This window comes from Lepus europaeus, chromosome 17, assembly GCF_033115175.1.
Source record: "Lepus europaeus isolate LE1 chromosome 17, mLepTim1.pri, whole genome shotgun sequence".
NCBI lineage: Eukaryota > Metazoa > Chordata > Mammalia > Lagomorpha > Leporidae > Lepus > Lepus europaeus.
The window spans coordinates 49,688,072-49,708,968 of record NC_084843.1 but is presented as its reverse complement, the minus strand read 5'-3'; the positions used below and the strand labels follow the sequence as shown (position 1 = coordinate 49,708,968).

At 42.5% G+C, this 20,897-nt stretch overlaps 1 protein-coding gene across 5 annotated transcripts in view; it reads left to right on the top strand.

The window, feature by feature from the left end:
* Positions 1–18,660: 18,660 nt before the first annotated feature.
* The window catches only part of FAM13C (family with sequence similarity 13 member C), a 121,440-nt gene continuing 119,203 nt past the window's right edge, over positions 18,661–20,897 (top strand). For 4 of the 5 annotated variants that reach the window (XM_062214243.1, XM_062214242.1, XM_062214241.1 and 1 more), the window contains exon 1: positions 18,790–18,911. In XM_062214243.1, the coding sequence (XP_062070227.1) occupies positions 18,850–18,911 (62 nt within the window). In that variant the 5' untranslated portion in view covers positions 18,790–18,849. Of the gene's footprint in view, positions 18,739–18,789; positions 18,912–20,897 lie in introns of those variants that run through there. The other variant, XM_062214244.1, reaches the window with a different exon arrangement.

Sequence of the window (20,897 nt, the reverse complement as noted above, 5' to 3'; positions counted from 1 at the left end):
TTTAAGACATCACTATAGGGGCCAGCGCTGTGGCTCAGTGGGTTAATGCCCTGGCCTGAAGTGCTGGCATCCCATATGGGCACCGGTTCTAGTCCCGGCTCCTCCTCTTCCAATCCAGCTCTCTGCTATGGCCTGGGATAGCAGTAGAAGATGGCCCAAGTCCTTGGGCCCCTGCATCCATGTGGGAGAACCAGAAGAAGCTCCCAGCTCCTGGCTTCAGATCGGCACAGCTCCAGCCATTGCAGCCAATTGGGGAGTGAACCAGTGGATAGAAGACTTTTCTTTCTGTCTCTACCTCTCTCTGTAACTCTGTCTTTCAAATAATAATAATAATAATAATAATAATAAAAGACATCACTATAATTACTGAGGAATAATTCCATAAAATGACATTTTATGTTTGAATGCTGTTTTAAATGTGTGATATTTTATTTACTTTTATTTGAGAGGCAAACAAAGAGAAGGGGTGGGGGCACAGACACAGGGAGAGCTCCAACCTGCCAGTTCATTCCTCAGATGGCGGCAATAGCCAGGGACTAGGGTAGGGCTGGAGACAGGAGCCCGGACTACAATCCACATCTCCCAAGAGGGTGGCGGGAACCCAATGACTTGAACTATCACTGCTGCCTCCCAGAGTCTGCCTTAACAGGAAGCTGGCATTGGGAATCCAGTCCAGGTACTCACGTGTGGAATACAAGCATTCTAACCGCCATCAAAATTGCTAGGCTGAGTGCCTCCCCTGTTTGATCTTTTAAACATCTAATCTATAAATGGCTCCTGAGAGCAGAGAAATTAAGCTACTATAAATGATGAAAATCAAGATTTCAGAGGAGGAATTGGGGAGATAGTTTTGGTAAGGTCAATTGGTGGAACATCAAGCAAGATGTAATTGCCCATCCTGTTATTTTTTGAGACTGCGTTGTAAGTATTTGGTCTATCAGTTCTCTTGTGATGATTTTCTTAGCACCCGTGTTTCACTGCCATTCCTTTCTATTCCATTGCTTTTGTATGGGAGTAGATGTGCTAGCACAGAGAACCCAGCCCTAACAGTACTCAACTGTGCCAGGTACAGACGTAGAGAATTAACCTTCTCACATCATTATCATCTGCTCTCAGTTTATGGCAAAATTCTGATTAAGTTATAACAAATAGTCTATATATGAATAATAGTAATGGCTATTAATATTCTAAGTTGGATTTTTTTTTTTTTAGCATGAGAGTGTGTGAAGTGGAGAAGTCTGGTAACTTTGTGCATACAATAATAAACTTGAAAAGCAGGAAATATTTCATCATTGAGGTACCAAAAAATTCCTTTTTTTTGGTTTAAATATGCTTTCTCAAGGCAGCTTAATTTTAAGAGTTATCAATTTTCCCTCATTCTTTGTGGGAGACATTTGGTGCCCAAACCAGATTCTCCAGGATCCCCTCTCCCTGTTCGTACACAGGTGGTGTGAAGAGATTTTTCTCTCCTTGACTAATTAGTGTTAATTGAGACTGAAATGGCAATGTTTGTGATAGACATATTTTATAACCAGAAAAGAAAACCAAAAAGCCAGATTGGAGAGGAAAAGAGAAGAGAGAAAGGAAGAGAGGGAGGAAGAAGAAGAGGAAGACAGTGATGGCATGAAAGATAGCTCAGGCAAAGCGATCAGAAAAGATAAGAGTATGAAGGGACTTCAAAAAGTTCATGGAAAATAGACTTAAAGGGTAAGCTTGCTTTGGTGTGAAATATTTGCATTTTTCTAGTGGTTGAGGTGCAAACTTGTGATACCTTCATCATATACCAAGTGCCTGGGTTTGATTCCTAGCTCCACTCCTGCTGTCAGTTTCCTGGTGATGCACACCCTTGGAAGTAGGAGGTGAGGGTCCCTGCCATACATGTGGAAGCCCTGGATTGAGTTCCTGGATCCCAGCTTTGTCCTGGCCCAGGCATCTGGGACATGAACCAGGAGAACAGAGCTCTCTCTGTACATCTCAAATAAAAATAAATAAGACTGTTAAAAAGAAAAATTTATGAAAAAAATTTACAAAATTTTTTTTTGTGATGCATTCAAGAGGTCTTCAAAAAGTTCATGGACATGCATGTTGTGAAAAAAGTATGTGGGCCGGCACCGTGGCTTAACAGGCTAATCCTCCGCCTTGTGGTGCCGGCACACCGGGTTCTAGTCCCGGTTGGGGTGCCGGATTCTATCCCAGTTGCCCCTCTTCCAGGCCAGCTCTCTGCTATGGCCCGGGAGTGCAGTGGAGGATGGCCCAAGTGCTTGGGCCCTGCACCTGCATGGGAGACCAGGAGAAGCACCTGGCTCCTGGCTTCGGATCAGTGAGATGCGCCGGCCACAGCGGCCATTGGAGGGTGAACCAACGGCAAAAAGGAAGACCTTTCTCTCTCTCACTATCCATGCTGCCTGTCAAAAAAAAAAAAAAAAAAAAAAAAAAAAAGGAAAAAAAAAAAAGTATGTGGGGCTGGCACTGTGGCATAGCCGGTAAAGCCGCCGCCGCCTGCAGTGCCGGCATCATATGGGAGCTGGTTTGAGTCCCAGCTGCTCCACTTCTGATCCAGCTCTCTGCTGTGGCCTGGGAAAGCAGTAGAAGATGGCCCAAGTGCTTGGCTCTTGCATCCACGGGGAAGACCCAGAAGAAGCTCCTGGCTGATTGGCACAGCTCTGGCCATTGCAGCCAATTGGGGAGTGAATCTGTGGATGAAAGACCTTTCTCTCTCTCTCTCTCTCTCTCTCTCTCTCTCTCACTCTTCCTTCTCTCTGTGTGTAACTCTGATGTTCAAATAAATGAATCTTTAAAAAAAAAGTGTACATGGATTTCAAAATTTCTTGCACCACAGACTATTTGAAGTATCCTTGTAGCCAGCAAAGCATTAGTTCATGTCCTTGTTAACCTAAATCTAGAGTAAAGATGGCAAAGTGGCAGTTGGTTGGTTAAATCCAACCATTGACATACTTTGTTCTTTCAGTTAGTTAAAACAATTTTTTAAAAAAAATTTTTGACAGGCAGAGTGGACAGTGAGAGAGAGAGACAGAGAGAGAGAGAAAGGTCTTCCTTTTGCCGTTGGTTCACCCTCCAATGGCCGCTGTGGCCTGTGCGCTGCGACCGGCGCACCGAGCTGATCCGATGGCAGGAGCCAGGTGCTTCTCCTGGTCTCCCATGCGGGTGCAGGGCCCAAGCACTTGGGCCATCCTCCACTGCACTCCTGGGCCACAGCAGAGAGCTGGCCTGGAAGAGGGGCAACTGGGACAGAATCCGGCGCCCCGACCAAGACTAGAACCCGGTGTGCCGGCGCCGCAAGGCAGAGGATTAGCCTAGTGAGCCACGGCGCCGGCCTAGTTAAAACAATTTTTTAGCTGAGTGATTTTATATGAAACTATCCATATTTTAGCTTCTTTTTTTTAAAAAAAAATCTTTTTAGCATGAGATTGGACGGCGCCCCGGCTCACTGGGCTAATCCTCTGCCTGTGGCACCAGCACCCTGGGTTCTAATCCCGGTTGGGACGCTGATTCTGTCCCGGTTGCCCCTCTTCCAGTCCAGCTCTCTGCTGTGGCCCAGGAAGGCAGTGGAGGATGGCCCAAGTGCTTGGGCTCCTGCACCTGCATGGGAGACCAGGAGGAAGCACCTGGCTCCTGGCTTCTGATCTGCATAGCTATGGCCGTAGTGGCCACTTGGAGGGTGAACCAATGGAAGGAAGACCTTTCTCTCTCTCTCTCTCTCTCTCGCTAACTCTGCCTGTCGGAAAAAAAAAAAAAAAAAAAAAAAGCATGAGATCAAGCTGTCCTTGACCCACATTCCGTGTGGCAGCAGCAGACTGGACCTGAGCAGTAGATGTCCCCTTTGGGTAAACTCTGCCCAGTGCTTCATAGTCACCGCCCCCGTTACTTCCTCCTCAGTGGCTACATCAGTGTATGACACCTGCCTGGCCTCTGTGGTTTCGTGATTTTAACACTCTGAATAGAAGCCTTTTATATGGCCCAAGCACTTTTAGATATTTATTCTCTCCAATTTACTTTTCACATCATAGGTGCAAATGACTAATTGTGATTAATGAGCAAAGATATTTCTGGAAACAGGCCTGCCATAAAACATCTCTTTCTCAGGCCTGGGGCAAGAGCATAGGTATTTAAAAGTTATCATCAAGTTAAACTGTTAAATAAAATTTGTTCCATCCTCCTCTTGTGGCAAACATATCTTAATAATAACAAATAACATCTTTTAAGCTATAGTTTTCTTAGAATTAAATCTGGCAAAGTGTCAAAATTGACTGAATTTATTTTTACACATGCAAGTATATCATTGTTCCTTGGAATAATGGTGTCTGTTTAAGTATCTTAAAAGGACCTATGTAATTTATGAATTTATATTTGTTCCACAAAATATGTTTCTTGTTTTTATTTAGCAAACTGAATAATTATGCTGATAAAATTAAGATTTTCATAGAATGTACGGTCTGTCCTCAGCAGTACCACCTTTTGTGAATTAAAATAGCGTTTTAGATTTTTTTACTAATTTCACTTCACAGAAATTTGATTCTCTTAAGAGTAGCAACTAGAGTTACTAAAAAAATTTAAAAGTAATACTTCAAATTAGAAATGATTATGCAATTCATATTTTGTATCAGTTATGAATTTCTATATCATGTTTAGGTATTGTGCTAGGATAGTGTATGATGAAATATGATCACAGAAACTCTGATAAAACTACTTTGATTTCATTATATGGAATCTATAGCACATAGTCCTCAGTTTACACATCTCTTAAAGCAATTTAGATTCACATAGAATTGCTGCTCTGCTTTACTCGTGTTACGGCTTTAGACATAGAGGAGTTCTTGTAGGTGTGGCTTTGCACCATATAGATTTACATACAAAAAAGGACAGTTTTATATGGTTCAACCCAATACATATTGTATAGTTGCATGCTTTGTTTCGCATTGTAAAATATCCCTCAGCTGTCAATACCCCACTCACCTGTGAGTGCCTCTAGAAGTGCGAGTAAGAAAGAAAAGGTTGGGGAGGCACTCAGCGCTCCTGGGAAACCCTGCATCATGCACGGGTGTACTGCATCCAGGAGCCCTGAGAGGAAGGACTGACAAATTAAGTACTGTGTCTCTTCTCGGGCTGGCTGTCGTTCAAATCCCCCCAGCACTCCAGAGCAACACCTGTGGAAAACCACTCACCTGGCAAGGGCAGCTGGAGATAGTCACCTCTGTTTTCAAGAGTATAAGACAAGTGATGAGCAGAGACTGAGGCATTGTTAGACACAGGACCATGGGTCACACTCAGCCTGTCAGTGCTGAGACAGGGTCCCAAAAGACAGCATCAGCATATGTTCACTGATCAGTCTTTAAAGCCAAAGTCCAGTAAAGAATCATTTTTGCAAATCTAAGAGCAACACTGGCTGTCAAACTCCTATTCTTGAAGTGTGGCTCCACTCATTCCAGGCCTCCATACAAAAATATTCACCAATGTACACTACACAAAGAAGGCATTGTGGGCCCTGGACGATCAGACCCCAATCCCTCCTTACCCTGGATCACACCTTCCTCAAAGACATGGTCGGCAGTGGAAATAACAATGCCTTTTGGATGCCAGGATCTGTCTGTCGTTAGAAGTTTGCAAGACTGTGTAAGTTAGATTTTTGAAAATTAAGTGACTTGGAGAGATTAGATGCTAAGTAATTTTTTTCAAGATTCCCACTCAGGTATGACTCCGAAACTTTTTTCCACCAAGGCAAGCTTTTCTCAAAAACCCAGAGATGACTTTTTCTCTTCATTACTCTTTGTGTCCTGAGTACACTTATATTGTGTGTTTTCCCAGAAGTGGATGTCACTCCTTTTCCCAAAGGAGTGATTGTGAAAAGCTGTGATGCGTTGTCTCTAAGGCAGTTTTTTCCTTGGAAGAATGGTTTGATTTACTGAAGAAGAGCTGACCTTACCTGGCATGCACCCCACAAAGCCCACACTGAGTTTGTACTTGCTGGTTCTCTCTGCTCCTGGTGTGGCTTAGACGGGCTGGTTCCCGAATAAGGTGATGATTTTTCCGTCTAGACCTCCATGAGATTCTGAATTGTCTTCAGCATTTGCTTTTTATTTCTGAGGTGACAGTGAATTTCTAGTATGAGAGTTATTTGCTTGGCTTTCCTGATAAAACTAAGAATAGAACAACTGAACAAAAATTTTAAAAAGCATGTATATGAGGATCCAGGTTATCAGATATTTTCCCTATTACAGAGTATATGCATGAGCTGGATAGTGTTGGTAGCTTTACAAAACAAGCAGTAATTTCAAATACTTTAGAAAATAGTAACAACCATAAAAGGGAGTGGACACTAGATGAAAATGAGAGCCCAAACCATATTCATCTACAAACCTTAACGTACGTTCATATAACTTCACTCTTTGGTTACCTCAGTAACCTGACTTCATTACACTGCCTTCACCAATCTGCTTTCACTATTCCAAAGTATTCTTTCCCAAGACAGATGTTTCATATAAATTTATAGTTTCAGGAGCTTCCCATAAAACTCATTTGAATGAACATCAAAGTGTTCACCTCTGTAATAGACAGCCTGAAGCCACTGTTCATGTCAAGGCTCTGAACACTTCTCAAAACCCTCATCTGGTTGTGTCTACATGCCATAAGTCATTATATCATGATATTTCCTTAATCCTAAGTATGTCTCATTCTGTTGAGAGACTCGCCTTAAACTAGTCTCCAAAACCTTGTAAATATCCCAAGTTTGCCATCCTTACTTCAAGAGGGTTTTACAACTCTGACAGGAGTATCCTGTCTTATCAGCTAAAATGAACTCAGCTTTTCTTATGAATAGATTATTTTGATGATATTGTAGGGGGGCTAGTATTTGTCAATAGAAGAATGGCTAGGTGATGAACATTGTTGAAGCCAAGTAATAGGTATATGTGGGTTTATCAGACTAGCGGTTTTTTTTTTTTTTTTGTGTGTGTGTGTGTGTAGATTGGAGAAATTGGGAGAAAACTAAAAATTCTTGAGTTAAATCCTACTTGAGCTAGAGGCCAAGGAGAGAAGCTGTTGAGTGAGTGATGAGAGCTCAAGACAATGTGGTAAGTAGTTTGGAAAATGTAGCCCTGGTATCGACTTCATGGTCTATGACCCAGTCTCCCTCAATTTAAGGAGTGTGAACATAACCTCCCAGCCAATTCTTGACAATATTTATCACAGCAAAGCCTCCCTGCCCACTCATGAATGGTACAAGGCAGACCTGGGTCTGCAACTCCACCCGTATGAGCACATATTATCAGCAGTGGGGTGGACATTCCAGAGCCTGAAAAGTAAAGTGATTCTTTTCCTACTGTGTTATTTCTTGTGATGGTAGGAAGAAGGTGGGTAACAGACAAAGGGGTACTTGGGATGTGAACAGCTTCAAGGTGGGCCATTTGGAGAATCCCATGGTCTGACTGTAAACTCAGATACCTTCATTGCCTCTCAATGTCCACTCATACTTTGCTGCCTCATTTCATCCTTAGTTTCTTCCTTCTGACCCCTCTGCTAATTCCTGCCTCCTGCTAATGTGAACCCTGGGAAGTAGCAGGTGATGGCTCAAATGATTGGGGTCCTGCCACCCACATGGGAGACCAGAGCTGAGTTCTTGGTTCCTGGCTTTGACCCAGCTCAGTCTTGGCTGTTGCAGGCATTTAGGAAGTGAACTAGCAGATGGGTGTGGGTTCTCTCTCTCTCTCTCTCTCTCTCTCTCTCTGCCCCTCAAAATAGACAAAAGATAATTAATTTAAAAAATCAGGTCTAGTGGTTTCATATTTTAGTGCACTGAGGTCCAGAAACGTTTAGCCACTCGCACTCAAGGTTGAGTGTGTTAATGGTGGAACATTTATAGTGATGGAGACAGCATCCAGGCCCTAGAACCCTTTGTGTTGTACACTTTCTGCTAAGATTATGCTGCATTCTAGACTTTTAAGAATTCAGTATTTTACTGATTAAATAAAAAATATCTTTAACTGATGGTATACATTTTTAAATTTGTGTTTCCTTAGAAGTTGGTTGTAGTTCTTCTATTTTTTGCTCACTAGCTTGACCATTTATAATCAGTTCTATGTCAGTAATTCATGTCCTAATGATTTTAGGACTAGATTTTTACCTTTTGGTTGAAAGTCACAATGTCATACATGAATTTTTAGTGATATCTTGAGGACCATTAAGATGTTAGTTGGTGCCTGTGCAGGATCAAGCTTAAGTGACAATAGTCCCAGCAGTGATCTGAGTTGAATCTTGCACTGAGGGGCTATTACCAAATATAGCAAAGCAGCAGCCCGGACTGCTCCTGGGCTCAAGGGAATGCCACTCTCTCTGGATGTGTGTCAGCCACCCACAAATCGTGAACTTCTCACAAGGTCCTTGGGAGAAACTAGGTCGTTGTCTCAAGGAGGTGATAATGGCGAATTTTGGTTTTCTATTAATATGCAGTTAGCTATTAGAAATAATTGTGGAATGAGATGTTATGCTTTTGGAAGTCTAAATATATCTGCTGTTTTCAGTATTAATAAACTGTATTTCTGACCCAACCTCAGGAAAATATGACCTTTGAGTTATTTTTGTAGTGTGATTGGCAGCTGATGCATTTTACTGAGTTTTGCTACCCACATTTGTGAGCCCATAAGAGAAGAGGTTGGGTGAAGGAGAAACACTGAAGATAGAAGGGAGTATGAGACTATAACATGGTTCTCTTGCTACAGAGCAAAACAAACTTCAAAATTGCTTCGTATTTGGATTTTATCTGTCTTTAATCCATCCTGCTAATACCGACTTGACTAGCAACATGCTTAAAGCTAGGTACTATTAATCTTCTTTCTTTTTTTCCTTCTCCAAGCCATACAGAATGGATGATGGCTGGGGTGTGGAACTTTCCCACCAGTGTGCCAGGGTTATGAACAGTTCCCAGGGGGTGGGGTGAAGAGCTACAACGACTTCACCCCTTAATCTCCACTGATGAATATAGTTAGGAATGCATGTGTGAGAGAGTGATGCTATTGTAGAGAAAACTTTGGATCCACTCTAATTTATTATTTAGAAATTGAATTATTCACAAGTGTCAATATTTGGTAAAAGACTTGCAAGTCGCAATACATCTTGCAACTGATCATGGCACGCCAGGATGTTGAAACAGCTCTCTTAAGAACTATTGCTTGAATTATCTAAATTAAGTAGTCAGATGTATTTTGTTCCCTGAGAATAGCAGAATTTTTGCCTTTACTCTTTTTTAACTTTTTTTTTAAAAACTTATATAAGGTGAACGAAGTTCATGTTTTTCATATATAGAGATTTAGGGTCACAGTGATACTCCCCACCATACCCTCCCTCCCTCCTCCTTCCTTTCTTTTTTCTTTTAATGTTTACAATGAAGTACTTTCAGTTTATTTTATAATCATAAGCTTAACCCTCCACTAAGTAAATAATTCAACAAATAGAAGGAAAAACCACTGTTCCTCAACAGTAGAGACTTCCATCCATCCATTCATATGTATATGAATACATACATACAGGTATATGTTGGTGCACCGAAAGCAGGCCAGTAGTCTACTGAAATGAGAAGTACCACTATCTACTGCAATGACCCAAAGGATAAGGAAACCAATAATAATTATTCCTAGACACATCACTGTAACTGTCTGTAGTAAATGAAAGATGGTCATAAATTCCTTGACACTTCTATTAAAAGGAAGGTTCTGTTACTCTGTATTCAAGTCCAGGCTGACTTGTATCTACTCCATAATAAATTAGAGTATCGTAAAGAGAATGGCCAGAGTGATGCTATGAAGTTCTGTATTTTGAAAAATGTTTTCATTTATTTGAAAAATTGAAAGAGAAAATACACTCAGAGAGAAAGTTTCTATCTTTTGGTTCACTCCCCAAAAATCTGTAACAGCCCTGAGTCAGGCAGAAGCCAGGAGCTGGGAAATCAAGTAAAATCAATTAAGGTCTCCCACATGGGTGACAGAGGTCAAATTTTGAGCCTGTTCCCTATCAGGGTGCATGTTGGCAGGAAGCTGGCATCAGAAATGAAGCCAGAGTTTGAACCCAGGCACTTGTAGTTCCAGGTGCAGCCTTTACATAGAGTGGAAGCCTCTGCTTTGGTGCTGGGAAGTCAGCTGCTGTGGAAGTAGACAGAGTGCTCTAAAACCACTGTGCTGTGAGTTGCCATGGAGAGAGGCCCTGCAGGAGGAGCAATAGGGAGAGAGGGGCCAAGGAACACTGTGTTATTGCTGTTTGAGTGAAGATGCCAATGCAGAAGGCGGTCCTTGCTTCCACCTGCCCCAGCTGACACCACATGGATCAGAGATGAACTACCCCCTGAACTTTCCAGGAATTTCTAACTCTCAAAGTCCTGGGCAAAATAAAGTGGTTGTTTCAAGTGATTACAACAATCGGAGGCCAGCGTTGTGGTGCAGTGGGTTAAGCTGCCTCTTGGGATGCCAGCATCTCATATCAGAGAGCCTGTTTGAATCCTGGCTGCTCTTCTTCCAATCCATCTCCCTGATAATGTGTCTGGGAAGGCAGTGGAAGATGGACTAGGTGCTTAGGCTCCTGCCACCCATGTGGGGGACCAGGTTGGAGTTCCAGGCTGTTGGAGCCACTTGGGGAGTAAATCAGAGGATGGGGGATAGTCCCACCACCACCACGCCCACCACAACCTCTCTCTGATACTCTGCCTTTCAGATAAATAAATGAATATGTCTTTTTAAACAATAGTTAGCAGGAATCATGTCCATGGGTTGGGAATATTAAAGAGATATGGACTATCTTGCTGTAAACATACAAAGGTCTTTATCTAAGGAGATGACCAGTGGAAATGTGGGCAGATTTACCTGGTTCAAAGCTCAAATACCATCTGTAAAGAAAGAGGAGTAGTAAAGATGAACCATAGGAAATGAAAACATGAAATCTTCTCTTTGAAGGTCTAAGAGGAATTTGAGAGAGACAATACTCTTTCTCCTTCATAGACCAGGGGCAGCATTGCTGAGCAGGGCCCAGATAATCTTGGATGTGTCCTAGTTTATGTGTACCCAAGGAGGTGTAAGGCTGTCCTTCTTCCATTAGATGACTCACCAAATTACATCCGTGTTGAGCTTCAGCTCTGTCACTTTGCTGAGAGAAATAGGATGCTGAAGAGGATAGAAGGGCCACTCTCCCATGGTATCCCTTTGTGCCTTCATGCTGCCACTTGGTAACCCTGGGGCCCTCTCTTTGCTATCTCTCTCCTTAGTAGCACCCCAAGCACTGGATCTCATGTCTTCTCTTTCCACTTCCCACCCTTGCAGTAAAGGAATTTCAAATATTTTAAATTTTAATGTGAAAAATAAATAATTATTTAATAGATTTCCTGACATATAGAAGCAGGAAAACACTATGTGCTGAATATAAGTGCATTTATTACAACTTTCTGAAAGGACTGTATCCAGAGTACAGATCATGTGCAATTGTAAGGGATAGTCAATCTAATTTTTATAAGAGTTTATATTCTAAAAGTTCTGAACAAATGGATTGAATGGTATGAAATGGTCTCTTAAACAATGTAAAATTTTATAGGAAGAGATATAAAGTTGGAACTTGGGTTCATCCAATCAGTTATTCTCCTCTGAACAGCATGGATGTGACTTTGGAGTATCGGTTTACACGGTTAATCGGAGTCTGAAGGATGAGGGAACTACCAAAGCCACTCACAGTGTGTCGCGTGCAGGAGTGGAGTGTTGAGAAGGAGATGCGAATCACGTTTCACTCTTCCCTGAGCAGACCACGTGTGGAGCGATAAATGCACCACAGGGACTCCGCTCTAAGCTGGCATCACACTGTGTCAGCGCTACACAAGATGCTGTGGGATTCTAATTCATGTCATATGAGAACCCACTGAAGGAACTGCAAGGCTTTGGCCAGGAGATGAGAAGATGGAGTGGATTCATCCTGAGTGGCATTCAGTCATCGGTGGATGTAACAGGAAGCAGGGGAGGCCACCGCTGGAATATTTTTTCCCCCAAGGGTTGGAGGATGCTTTTGTGAGGTGTCAATTTCTGGCGCTTAAAGGTTTCAAGCAGCCGTTGGAAACTGTTCTGGAAGTTTAGGTATTAGAAAAAGACCAGGTAACTTCTGAGAACCACATCAGTAGCAAGGATGTATTTGGTCACTGGAAAATTAATTCAAACTAGGATGTTAATGATAAAATGCGACCTCCCCAAGAAAATTTATATCATAATAGGATGCTCTTGGCTGATAATTCTGTTACTATGCCGATGTAGTGCTCCTGTGGCAAACATTGCTGGACAATCAATCCCAGGATCCCTCTGGCTGGATTGGGAACACACTTCAGAAACAAAGTTCTGGGCAGCAGTCTCACTGGTTGAGGTGACAAAGCAGCATAAAATCTGTGTGTCAGCCCTAAACCAAAAAAAGGAATGTCTAGTACACGAAGGTCTCATTGCCTGAAAATGACTTGTCTTGGAAAAGCCTTGCTTCAAATGAATCAATTACAACAGGAGATAGCGTTTCATAGTAAACTGAAAAACACAGGGTGTGAATGGAGTTTTATCTTGAAAAAGTTAAACCAAATATTCACTTGTGAATTTCATTCCACGAACATTTATCAAGTAGCGGTTATGGTAGATGCTATTTCTGGTCCTAGGAATAGAATAAGACCCAAAGTCTTTGTCCTCAAAAAGTTTACATTATAGTGTGTGTGTGTGTGTGTGTGCCGGCTGGGGAAGATTATAAAACAACTAGACAAATATACATTAAATGTAAGAGTGGTAGATCCTATGAAGGAAATAAAACACAAGGAAGTCATGGGAGATGCTTATTTCAGGAGAGTGCTCAGATAAGGTCTCCCTGAGGAAGCGCATTTGAGCACATTGGAAGTGGTGGTATTAGCATGGGCAGTGGCAATAGCACAGGTCTCAGGCAGGGTGGGATTGTGGCACTGTGGGTTAAGCTGCCCCTTGGGATGCTCATGTCTTGTATTCTGAGTGTCAGTTCAAGTCTTGGCTACTCTGCTTCCAATTCAGCTTCCTGCTAATGCACCCTGAGAGACAGCAGTTGATGGCTCATGTGCTTGGGGCCCTGCCACCTACATGCGATACCTTGGGGGAGTCAGGCTTCTGGCTGTAGCTATTGAGGGGATTTGGGGGGTGAACCTGTGGTGGGTGGAAGCATGTTCTTCCCGCCCTTTTCTCTCTTCTCTCTCTTTCACTGTCTTTCGTGTAGATGATAATAAAAATATATGGGGGGCCAGTGCTGAGGTGTAGCAGGTAAAGCTGCTGCCTGCAGTGCTGGCATCCTACATGGGCATTGGTTCGAGTCCTGGATGCTCCACTTCTAACCCAGCTCCTTGCTAACATATATATATATATATATATATATATATATATATATAGAGAGAGAGAGAGAGAGAGAGAGAGAGAGACAGAGAATAAAATGGCCCTAGGGCAGGATCAGGTTTAGCTATTGTAATAACTGTGAGGAAGCTGGTGTGATTGGAGGTGTTCAGTTGCCTCCAGAGCCAGAGCATATAGGACCTGATAGGCAATAGTAAATGGTAAAGAAAGCATTAAACATTTTTGTTTTATATTCTGTATATAATATAGTGAAATTATTCTCAGAAACAGCAAAGATTAAGTCTTGCCCATTAGAGGAATTTTACTGATATATAACGTTTCTGAAAAAAATTAATAGCTCAAAATTACCAACTTCACCTGATGTTTGACACAGCATAATTATAAAAAGGTAGCATTTACCAAATTAATTAAGGGCTTCATGCTTTTTTTTTAAGGACCACTTTAAATCCTTTGATACTTGACTCATTCCCTTTGAAATTGACATGTCACTATCCTTTCTGGTTTTTGTTCTTTGGTTGATACTACCAAAACCTCGCTGGTCACTGGTTTTGAAAGTGGTTCAAGCTGTTCTCCACCATCACTTTTGTTGACCTCGTGAGATCCTGAATCTTCGACAATCAAAATGTCACTTAATATTCAATCTACATTGTATCTCCTTTTTATCGTTAATCAGAGAATGTCAGACAAAGGTAGACTCGATGTACACCACTGGATGCCAATACTCTAAACAATCTGTCCCCAGTATTATTTTTGGTATCAAGTCTTACTACCACCTTTTTTAATATAAACTTAGAATCTCCATTAAAATAATTACTTCTTTGAGAGACAGACAGGCAGATGTAAGCTCCCATCTGCTGGTTCACCTCCCCAAATGCCTGCAGTGGTTGGAGCTGGGCCAGGCTGCAGGCGGCAGCCAGGAACACAGAGCATGTCTCCCACATCTCCCACATGGCTGGCAGGAATCCAGTTACTTCAGTCATCCCTCCTGCCTCCCGGGATCTGCAATAGCAGGAATCCAGAATTGGGACTTGAACCCAGGCAGTCAGACGTGGTGGACACTGAGATATGGGGTGCAGGCATCTCACCGACTGGGTGAACTCTCACTGCCACCCATCTAGGGCACTTTGGACTCTTCAAGAGCTCAGGTATTGGCCACTCAGCTCATGCGGCCCCTGCTGTTGAGTGAGATACTGTGGCTAGCAAAGGAAGGGATTAGAGGGCAGGGGTTCAGGGAGAATTTTCTTTTTTAAGGAAAATTATCTTTTCAGACAAGAGTCCTCTCTTCCAGAGGCAAGACTGGTCATTCCCAAGGGTACTGGCAGGAAGCGACAAGTCACTGTGTCCAGGCCAATAGAGCAGGTCGGCGTTGACTTCCTGGCATTGTAAGGATTCTGGCTCCTTGCCCCAGCTTCTGGCAGAAAGTGATTTCTCAGAATTGTCTGTTTCTCCAGGGATGTTCATGTGTTTTAAGTTGAGGAGTTGTGAAGTGAGCACAGAGCCATCCTGGAAGGAGCTCATTTCAGCCAGAGCAGCCCATTCGCATTCAGTAAACTTCTGAATTTTACTCTTCTGTAGCAAACAGAAAGTGATGTAAGCACTGTGCCGATAGAAGAGGAGGAAGCTTACTACAAAGCGGAGCACTTTCTTTTATTTTTTCATCTTCTGACTTCATGTTTACATACTCTTATTTATTATACAGTGTTACTAATAATGAACATAATGATAAAACTAGTGTTTGTTTATTTGGCAGGCATGCATTGATCTTTGTAAGATGAACATGAGGTACATCATCATGATGTCCATTTTGCAGATGAGAAAATGGAAATGTAGAGTCTATCCAAGTTTATACTACCAGCAAGCGATGGGTTTAAATTCTGGCAATTCTGGCAATTTATTTTTGACTATTCTCTTGTTTTAAACTTTACATACAGGCAAACCAACACATTAGAATACAAAAAAAATTGTTATTATTGTAAAGAAACTATTAGTATTCAGTTTGAAAGTCAGATATTGGTTTTAAGAGCACTGAGAGAAAAAGCTAAACATTGAAGCTTTTAACATGCATATAAATTAACCATATTCAAATCTAGCATCTTCATTTGTCCCTTATTCTACTTAGAGTTTAAAATAGTTTTGCATATAATATATATATATGATATATTTTGTGTATATACTGCTGGCGGAGACTGTCTTATTAGTAACTATAGGACAATGGCAATGATTAGGCATCATTTGTTTACTCATTCACTTGTTCAGTAAAGAACTATGTCAGTTGATCTCTGTTGAATATCTTTTCCTAAGGTACTCAGGAACTCTTCTCTCAAAATTCAGTTACATAGGGTGCTAATTGATAATATATTTAAGGGCAAAAAAATTGTTCTTCAGACTGAGAAACTTTGGTTAAAGACAGGAATACTTTACTATCTAATGTGCATTATGAATTTAAAATTTGTAACCTTTCAAAAATGTATTTTCCATGATGTATTTTTTATAACTTTTTTTCTAGACGATTTGAGAGACTAGAATTCCACTGCCCTTTTGGGAAATACCGGTCTAGATTTACTTCTTTGTGGACACCAATGTTAATTTTTCTGCTTATCTTTTTGAACTGTACTTGAGTTGCTGTGTGATATTTATCAGTATTGTCTATTCTAAGTTGAAGAGGACAAAACTAAAAAAAGATACTTGAAAAACCACTAATAAATACAATTTATAAACCTAAATTTAAGATAAAAACAAATGTTTTAGGATGTATAACTTAAAATCGTTGACTTTTTTATACCTTACCAAATAAGGGAGTTTTTCTGGCATATTTTTGGTTGGTAACTATAATCAGCTATACCAACTGATTGTTTTCATCAGATATATACCACCTAAAACAGCTTTGGCCCTTGCTATGGAGTTGCTGAGAATTCTTATTTCTTTTCTGTAGACATTCTTGAGTAGTTGCATTTATTGAACACATCTGTTATTTCATTTTCTTTTCAAAGGGCCCATATGATTTCATGTATTTGTCTAAATGCTGTCTGAAAATTGAAAGCATTGCACTTCCCTTTTGCAAATGGACCAGTGGGAACATTCACTTGAGACAAGTGTGCTCCTTGACTGGAATACCGGGATTCATTACCAGAGCCAGCGAGTAAAATGGGTCTGTGCAAACCGACAACCTTCATTCAGATCTGTGGAACCAAGAAGGGTTGAATATGGACTGAGTTTTAGCAGTCTCAATAAACAGAAAAACAGACCTCAATCTGTGGTGGCTAAACAATGAACACAGTGCATAGGTCCATGTCTCAAACCCTCAAACCTACCCAGTGTATGATTAGAAACATATAAGTACTGCATATCCATATGTTCAAGGGCTTAGTATTTCTAAACTTCTGTTAGCCCATAGAATTAAGTCTAAGATCACGTTATGGTTTGAACAAGATTTGGATCCTGAAGGCAGGCATATGTTTAAACCCTGAGATCTTAAGTTGATGGTAAGAAGAGGGTAGAAACTTACCACAGTTGCTGTGTTTAGTGGATGTGCCCTCAGCGGGTACTCCTACAGGGATACAGGGAGGGTCGGTTATAAAACCTGATTGGGACCCAGCTTGTCTCTGCTTCCCAGCTCACGGTGTGGCCCTGCCACCTTCCACTCCCCACTCTACCATTGCCACCCTCATCAGATTTGCTTGAACTTGGATTTGAACCTCCCAAAGTATGAGCTAAAAACATGTTTCTCCTTCTTTAGTTAGTATTCTCAGGTATTTCATTGTAGTAACAAAGAGCTAATAAAGACCTAATTAAGCTTTTATTCAGTTGATTTAAATAATATTTGGAGAAAGTAAAATCGCAAAGAAACTGAATGGAATGTTTTACTTTGAAACTCAATTTGGATTTCTCAAATATAAATATAAAAAATTAAAGGTATGACAATCAATACAGGCGCGTCCATTCCCTCTCATTTATAATGAGGGGAGCTGTAAGCTGGTGAGTCTGGTTCCAAGAGCATTTCGAGGATCCGGGTATTTACAGGCATTTAGATGGTATGTTAGTTTGGTTAGATGCAAAACTGGTTAGCATTCCACAATATAGTATAACTGGGAATGCTGAGTTTTCTTTTTCCCCTGAACAGAGTGTGTAAACGTGCAAGTTACCATGTAACTTGACATGGGTAAGATCTAATCCACTGTGGTAGCTAAGTCAAGCACAAGGATAATCTTCTAGCCTTTGGGCGGACTTACTAAACAGTATGAGACACTGAAAGATCGTGCTTCCCTATCCCCCACCCCCTCCCGCATTTCTAAGTTTGAAAGTTAGAAATTTACAAAACATTTAAAAATTTAAAAATACATTTTTGGAGGTTTTGGTCTTGAATTAACTCATCACCTTGTGTACTTTGCACTAAAAGCCACCATCTCAGTTGCTTCTGGGAGTGGAGACATTAAAAAGGAGGGGGGGAACCTTCCTTCAAAATTCAAATAAGCATCTTTCACAGATGACTGTTCATTCCATATCAAGGTCAACGTGACCAGGGAAACGAGCCACGGAAAGAGGGCAGGACTCACATCCCCAGGGGCATGAAGCCACTAGGGGCTGGCAGCTTTCCCCTCCTCCAGCAGGGCTACCTCCCTTCCAGGGGGTGGGGTTTGTGGATTCTGTCTCTCCACCCTTTGTGAGGGTGCAGAGGAGCCAGCTCAGGCGGGGCGGCTGGGGCGGAGCAAGCCCCACCCCCTTGCAAGTGCCCTAGTCACCAGCTAATGCCTGTAATAAATAAATGCTCCACTTGCCCTGTGTGGGCTCATTCACAGCTCTGTCCTCCCGGGCTGGGCGCGTCCTCTGTGGGTCTGAGATAACGGGGCAGACAGATCGGGAGTGATGCCCCAGTCCTCCTTAGAGGCTCTTCTCCTAAGCCATGAAAAGAACACACACACAATAAAAACCAACCAAACCCCGGCATCGAAGTCCCCCTCCCCCTCGGCTTTTTCTGAAGGATGGATGCATCTCGGCGAGCCTCCAGCCCTGGGGATTGGGAGTGGAGTGGGGGTAGCTCAGTCAGACTGGTAGGAGACGTCTGGAGGAAAGCAGGTCTCCCGGGGGTATTTCAGCACCCAGACAGAAACAGGAGGAGGTTGCCGACCGGCCCCGGGGTGGCTGGCCCAGAGAGCCGTGCAGCGAAGGCTGGCTAGGCTGGGGGCGCGCGGGAACTCTCCAGGTGCTCCTCGCTGCCAGCCGGGGTCTCGGTCGCCCCGCCGCCGCGCCCCGCCCAGCTCGGTCCCCGCACCCTCGCGGGCTGCCGGGCTTTGTGGTTCGCCCGTGCAGCTGGGCCCCTGCTGGGGGTGTCGTTACGAGCATGTGCAGACAGCAGCCCAAGGTAGAGCGTGCCGGGCGAGCCCTGAGACTTGCCTTGCAATGCCATGTTTGTGTGTGTGCTCTAACTCCCGGAGAGCAATCAGGGAGACGGCTCCCCGGCCAGACTTGGCTGATGTTTTCTTGTTTCTGTTTCAGCCTTCAGGATAATTCCTTCAGCAGCACCGCTGTAACAGAGTAAGTGATTCTTGCCATTAAAATTAGACTTGCATGCCTTTTCTGCGGAAGCAACTAGCGTGAAGGTATCCTCCACCGTCTCCAGCAGCTCTTCCTATTAGATGCATTGTCTCCCGTAATCGAGCTGTGAACACCGCGCGAGACGTGCTGACTGATGGGGCCCAGCAATCTTTGCAGGTTGAAAGCAGCGTTTTAGCAGCTGCAGGAGGGAGATGAAAACCAGCTGATTGCTTGTGGGAGCTCAGTGCACCAAGCTAGGTGTTCTTGGAGCTCAGACATTGAGAAAGATCTATTTGGCATGTCAGAAAGGAAGCTTTGTTGCTTTTTTGCCAACATTGGTGTCAGGGCTCGTGGAGTGCACGCTGTATACATTAACCGCAAATAGGAGATGGATGTGAAATGACTTGAGTTTAATTCCAGCATGCGGATGAAACAGGCTAAACTTATCCTTGCTCTCTCTCTCTCTCTTCTACAGATTAAGACACAGTAGAGTAAACTTTTCTCGCATGCCCTTTGTCATTCTTGGCGTCTAGGTGCAGAGATCTGGCTATAGGAGGAATGAGTCGTCTGGTCCTATGGTTAAAGCTGTAGATTAGGGCAACTGGTACCATTAAAAGATCAAATGAAGGCGTGTACTGTTCTCAAGGCCAGCAGGCACCGTATTTGTTCTGTTAGAGAGTTGTGGTTCATAGTTTTCATTCTTGTCCCTTCTTCAATGTTTTCCTAATATTATACTATATAACTTAAGAAGTAAAAGGTAGTATATTTGCTAATACTATATTTAATGTAGAGTTTGTATTTTATATATATATATATATATGTATGAAGTACATATATGTCATCTTCCTCTAGGCGAATTCACTGTGTTTATGTTTACTTCCGGGACCTTTGGCAGAAGTCCCTCTAAACAACTGTTCAGGAAAAAGGCTTGTGTACAGTTGTGTAATCAACTACATTTAAAAGAAAATGTTGCAAGGTTGATAGAGAAAGCACAACTAACTTGGGAGCTGTTTGCTGAAGTTCTCTAAAATAGCGAATAAATAAAGAAATGGGTATATCACTAGATCTCCCAGTCCTACTACTGTCTCAATGCCTTGGTGACAGAAGAGCAGGTCTCTCCAGTGCTCTCAGACCCTCTTGTTTCCCATTTCTTTTGTTTCTCTGTTTGGGTTGCTGCTGTCTTGGTGTCTAGCATTGAGCTCACCTAAGAGGAGCTGCTTAAAATCAAACACTAGGGTTGATTCCAATGGAGATGTGATATAAAATACTCATTTGGACCTGTAGCCATTAATTGCTTGGTAACCTGTGCTGCAACTTTGCTTTTTTAAAAGCCTGAGAGAAGCGGAGAGATGTGTGCCCAAATCTCCAGGCCACGCGTGAGGCCTTGACGTCCTGGTTCAGGTGCATAGGTACTGCTCTTCTCCTTTTGCTCTACTTACAAACATCAAGGGCTCACTTGGCCTGATTGTCAGGAGCTCTGTTTTGCTAAGTACCCAGAGACAGTTACAGGCATAGCAGCTTAAAATGGAGACACTTAGTTCCAGATGACACATGGCTTCTTGTTTTTTTGGTAAAGGTTTTATGGTTAAATGCTGGAGAGAATGTGGTATCTTGTTTTTGGACACTCCCCAAGAAGTTTGGATTGCATAAGATCATGTTGTTACTTTCAGAGAAGTGATAGTGATTTATTTTAAAAGGCTGTAAGTGATAATTGGGATGCCATCTGGCTAATATAAAAATCTAAGGAGCATATTGAAAGCATGCAAGGTGGAACACTGCACAGATTGGGGTCATTTAAAACCAAGCATTGGCTAACTTGAAATTCCCCCTCGTCCCCTCAGTAATCTGAACCATGTTCCTTGGTTGTCTGGGGCATGACCCCACAGCAGTAGGACCAGGGTCCCTTATCCAGAGACAGAGGCATATCAGGGACTTAGTCAGTGTCTGGGTATGGGCTTAGCCTACACGGAGGAGTCACTTTTCTGT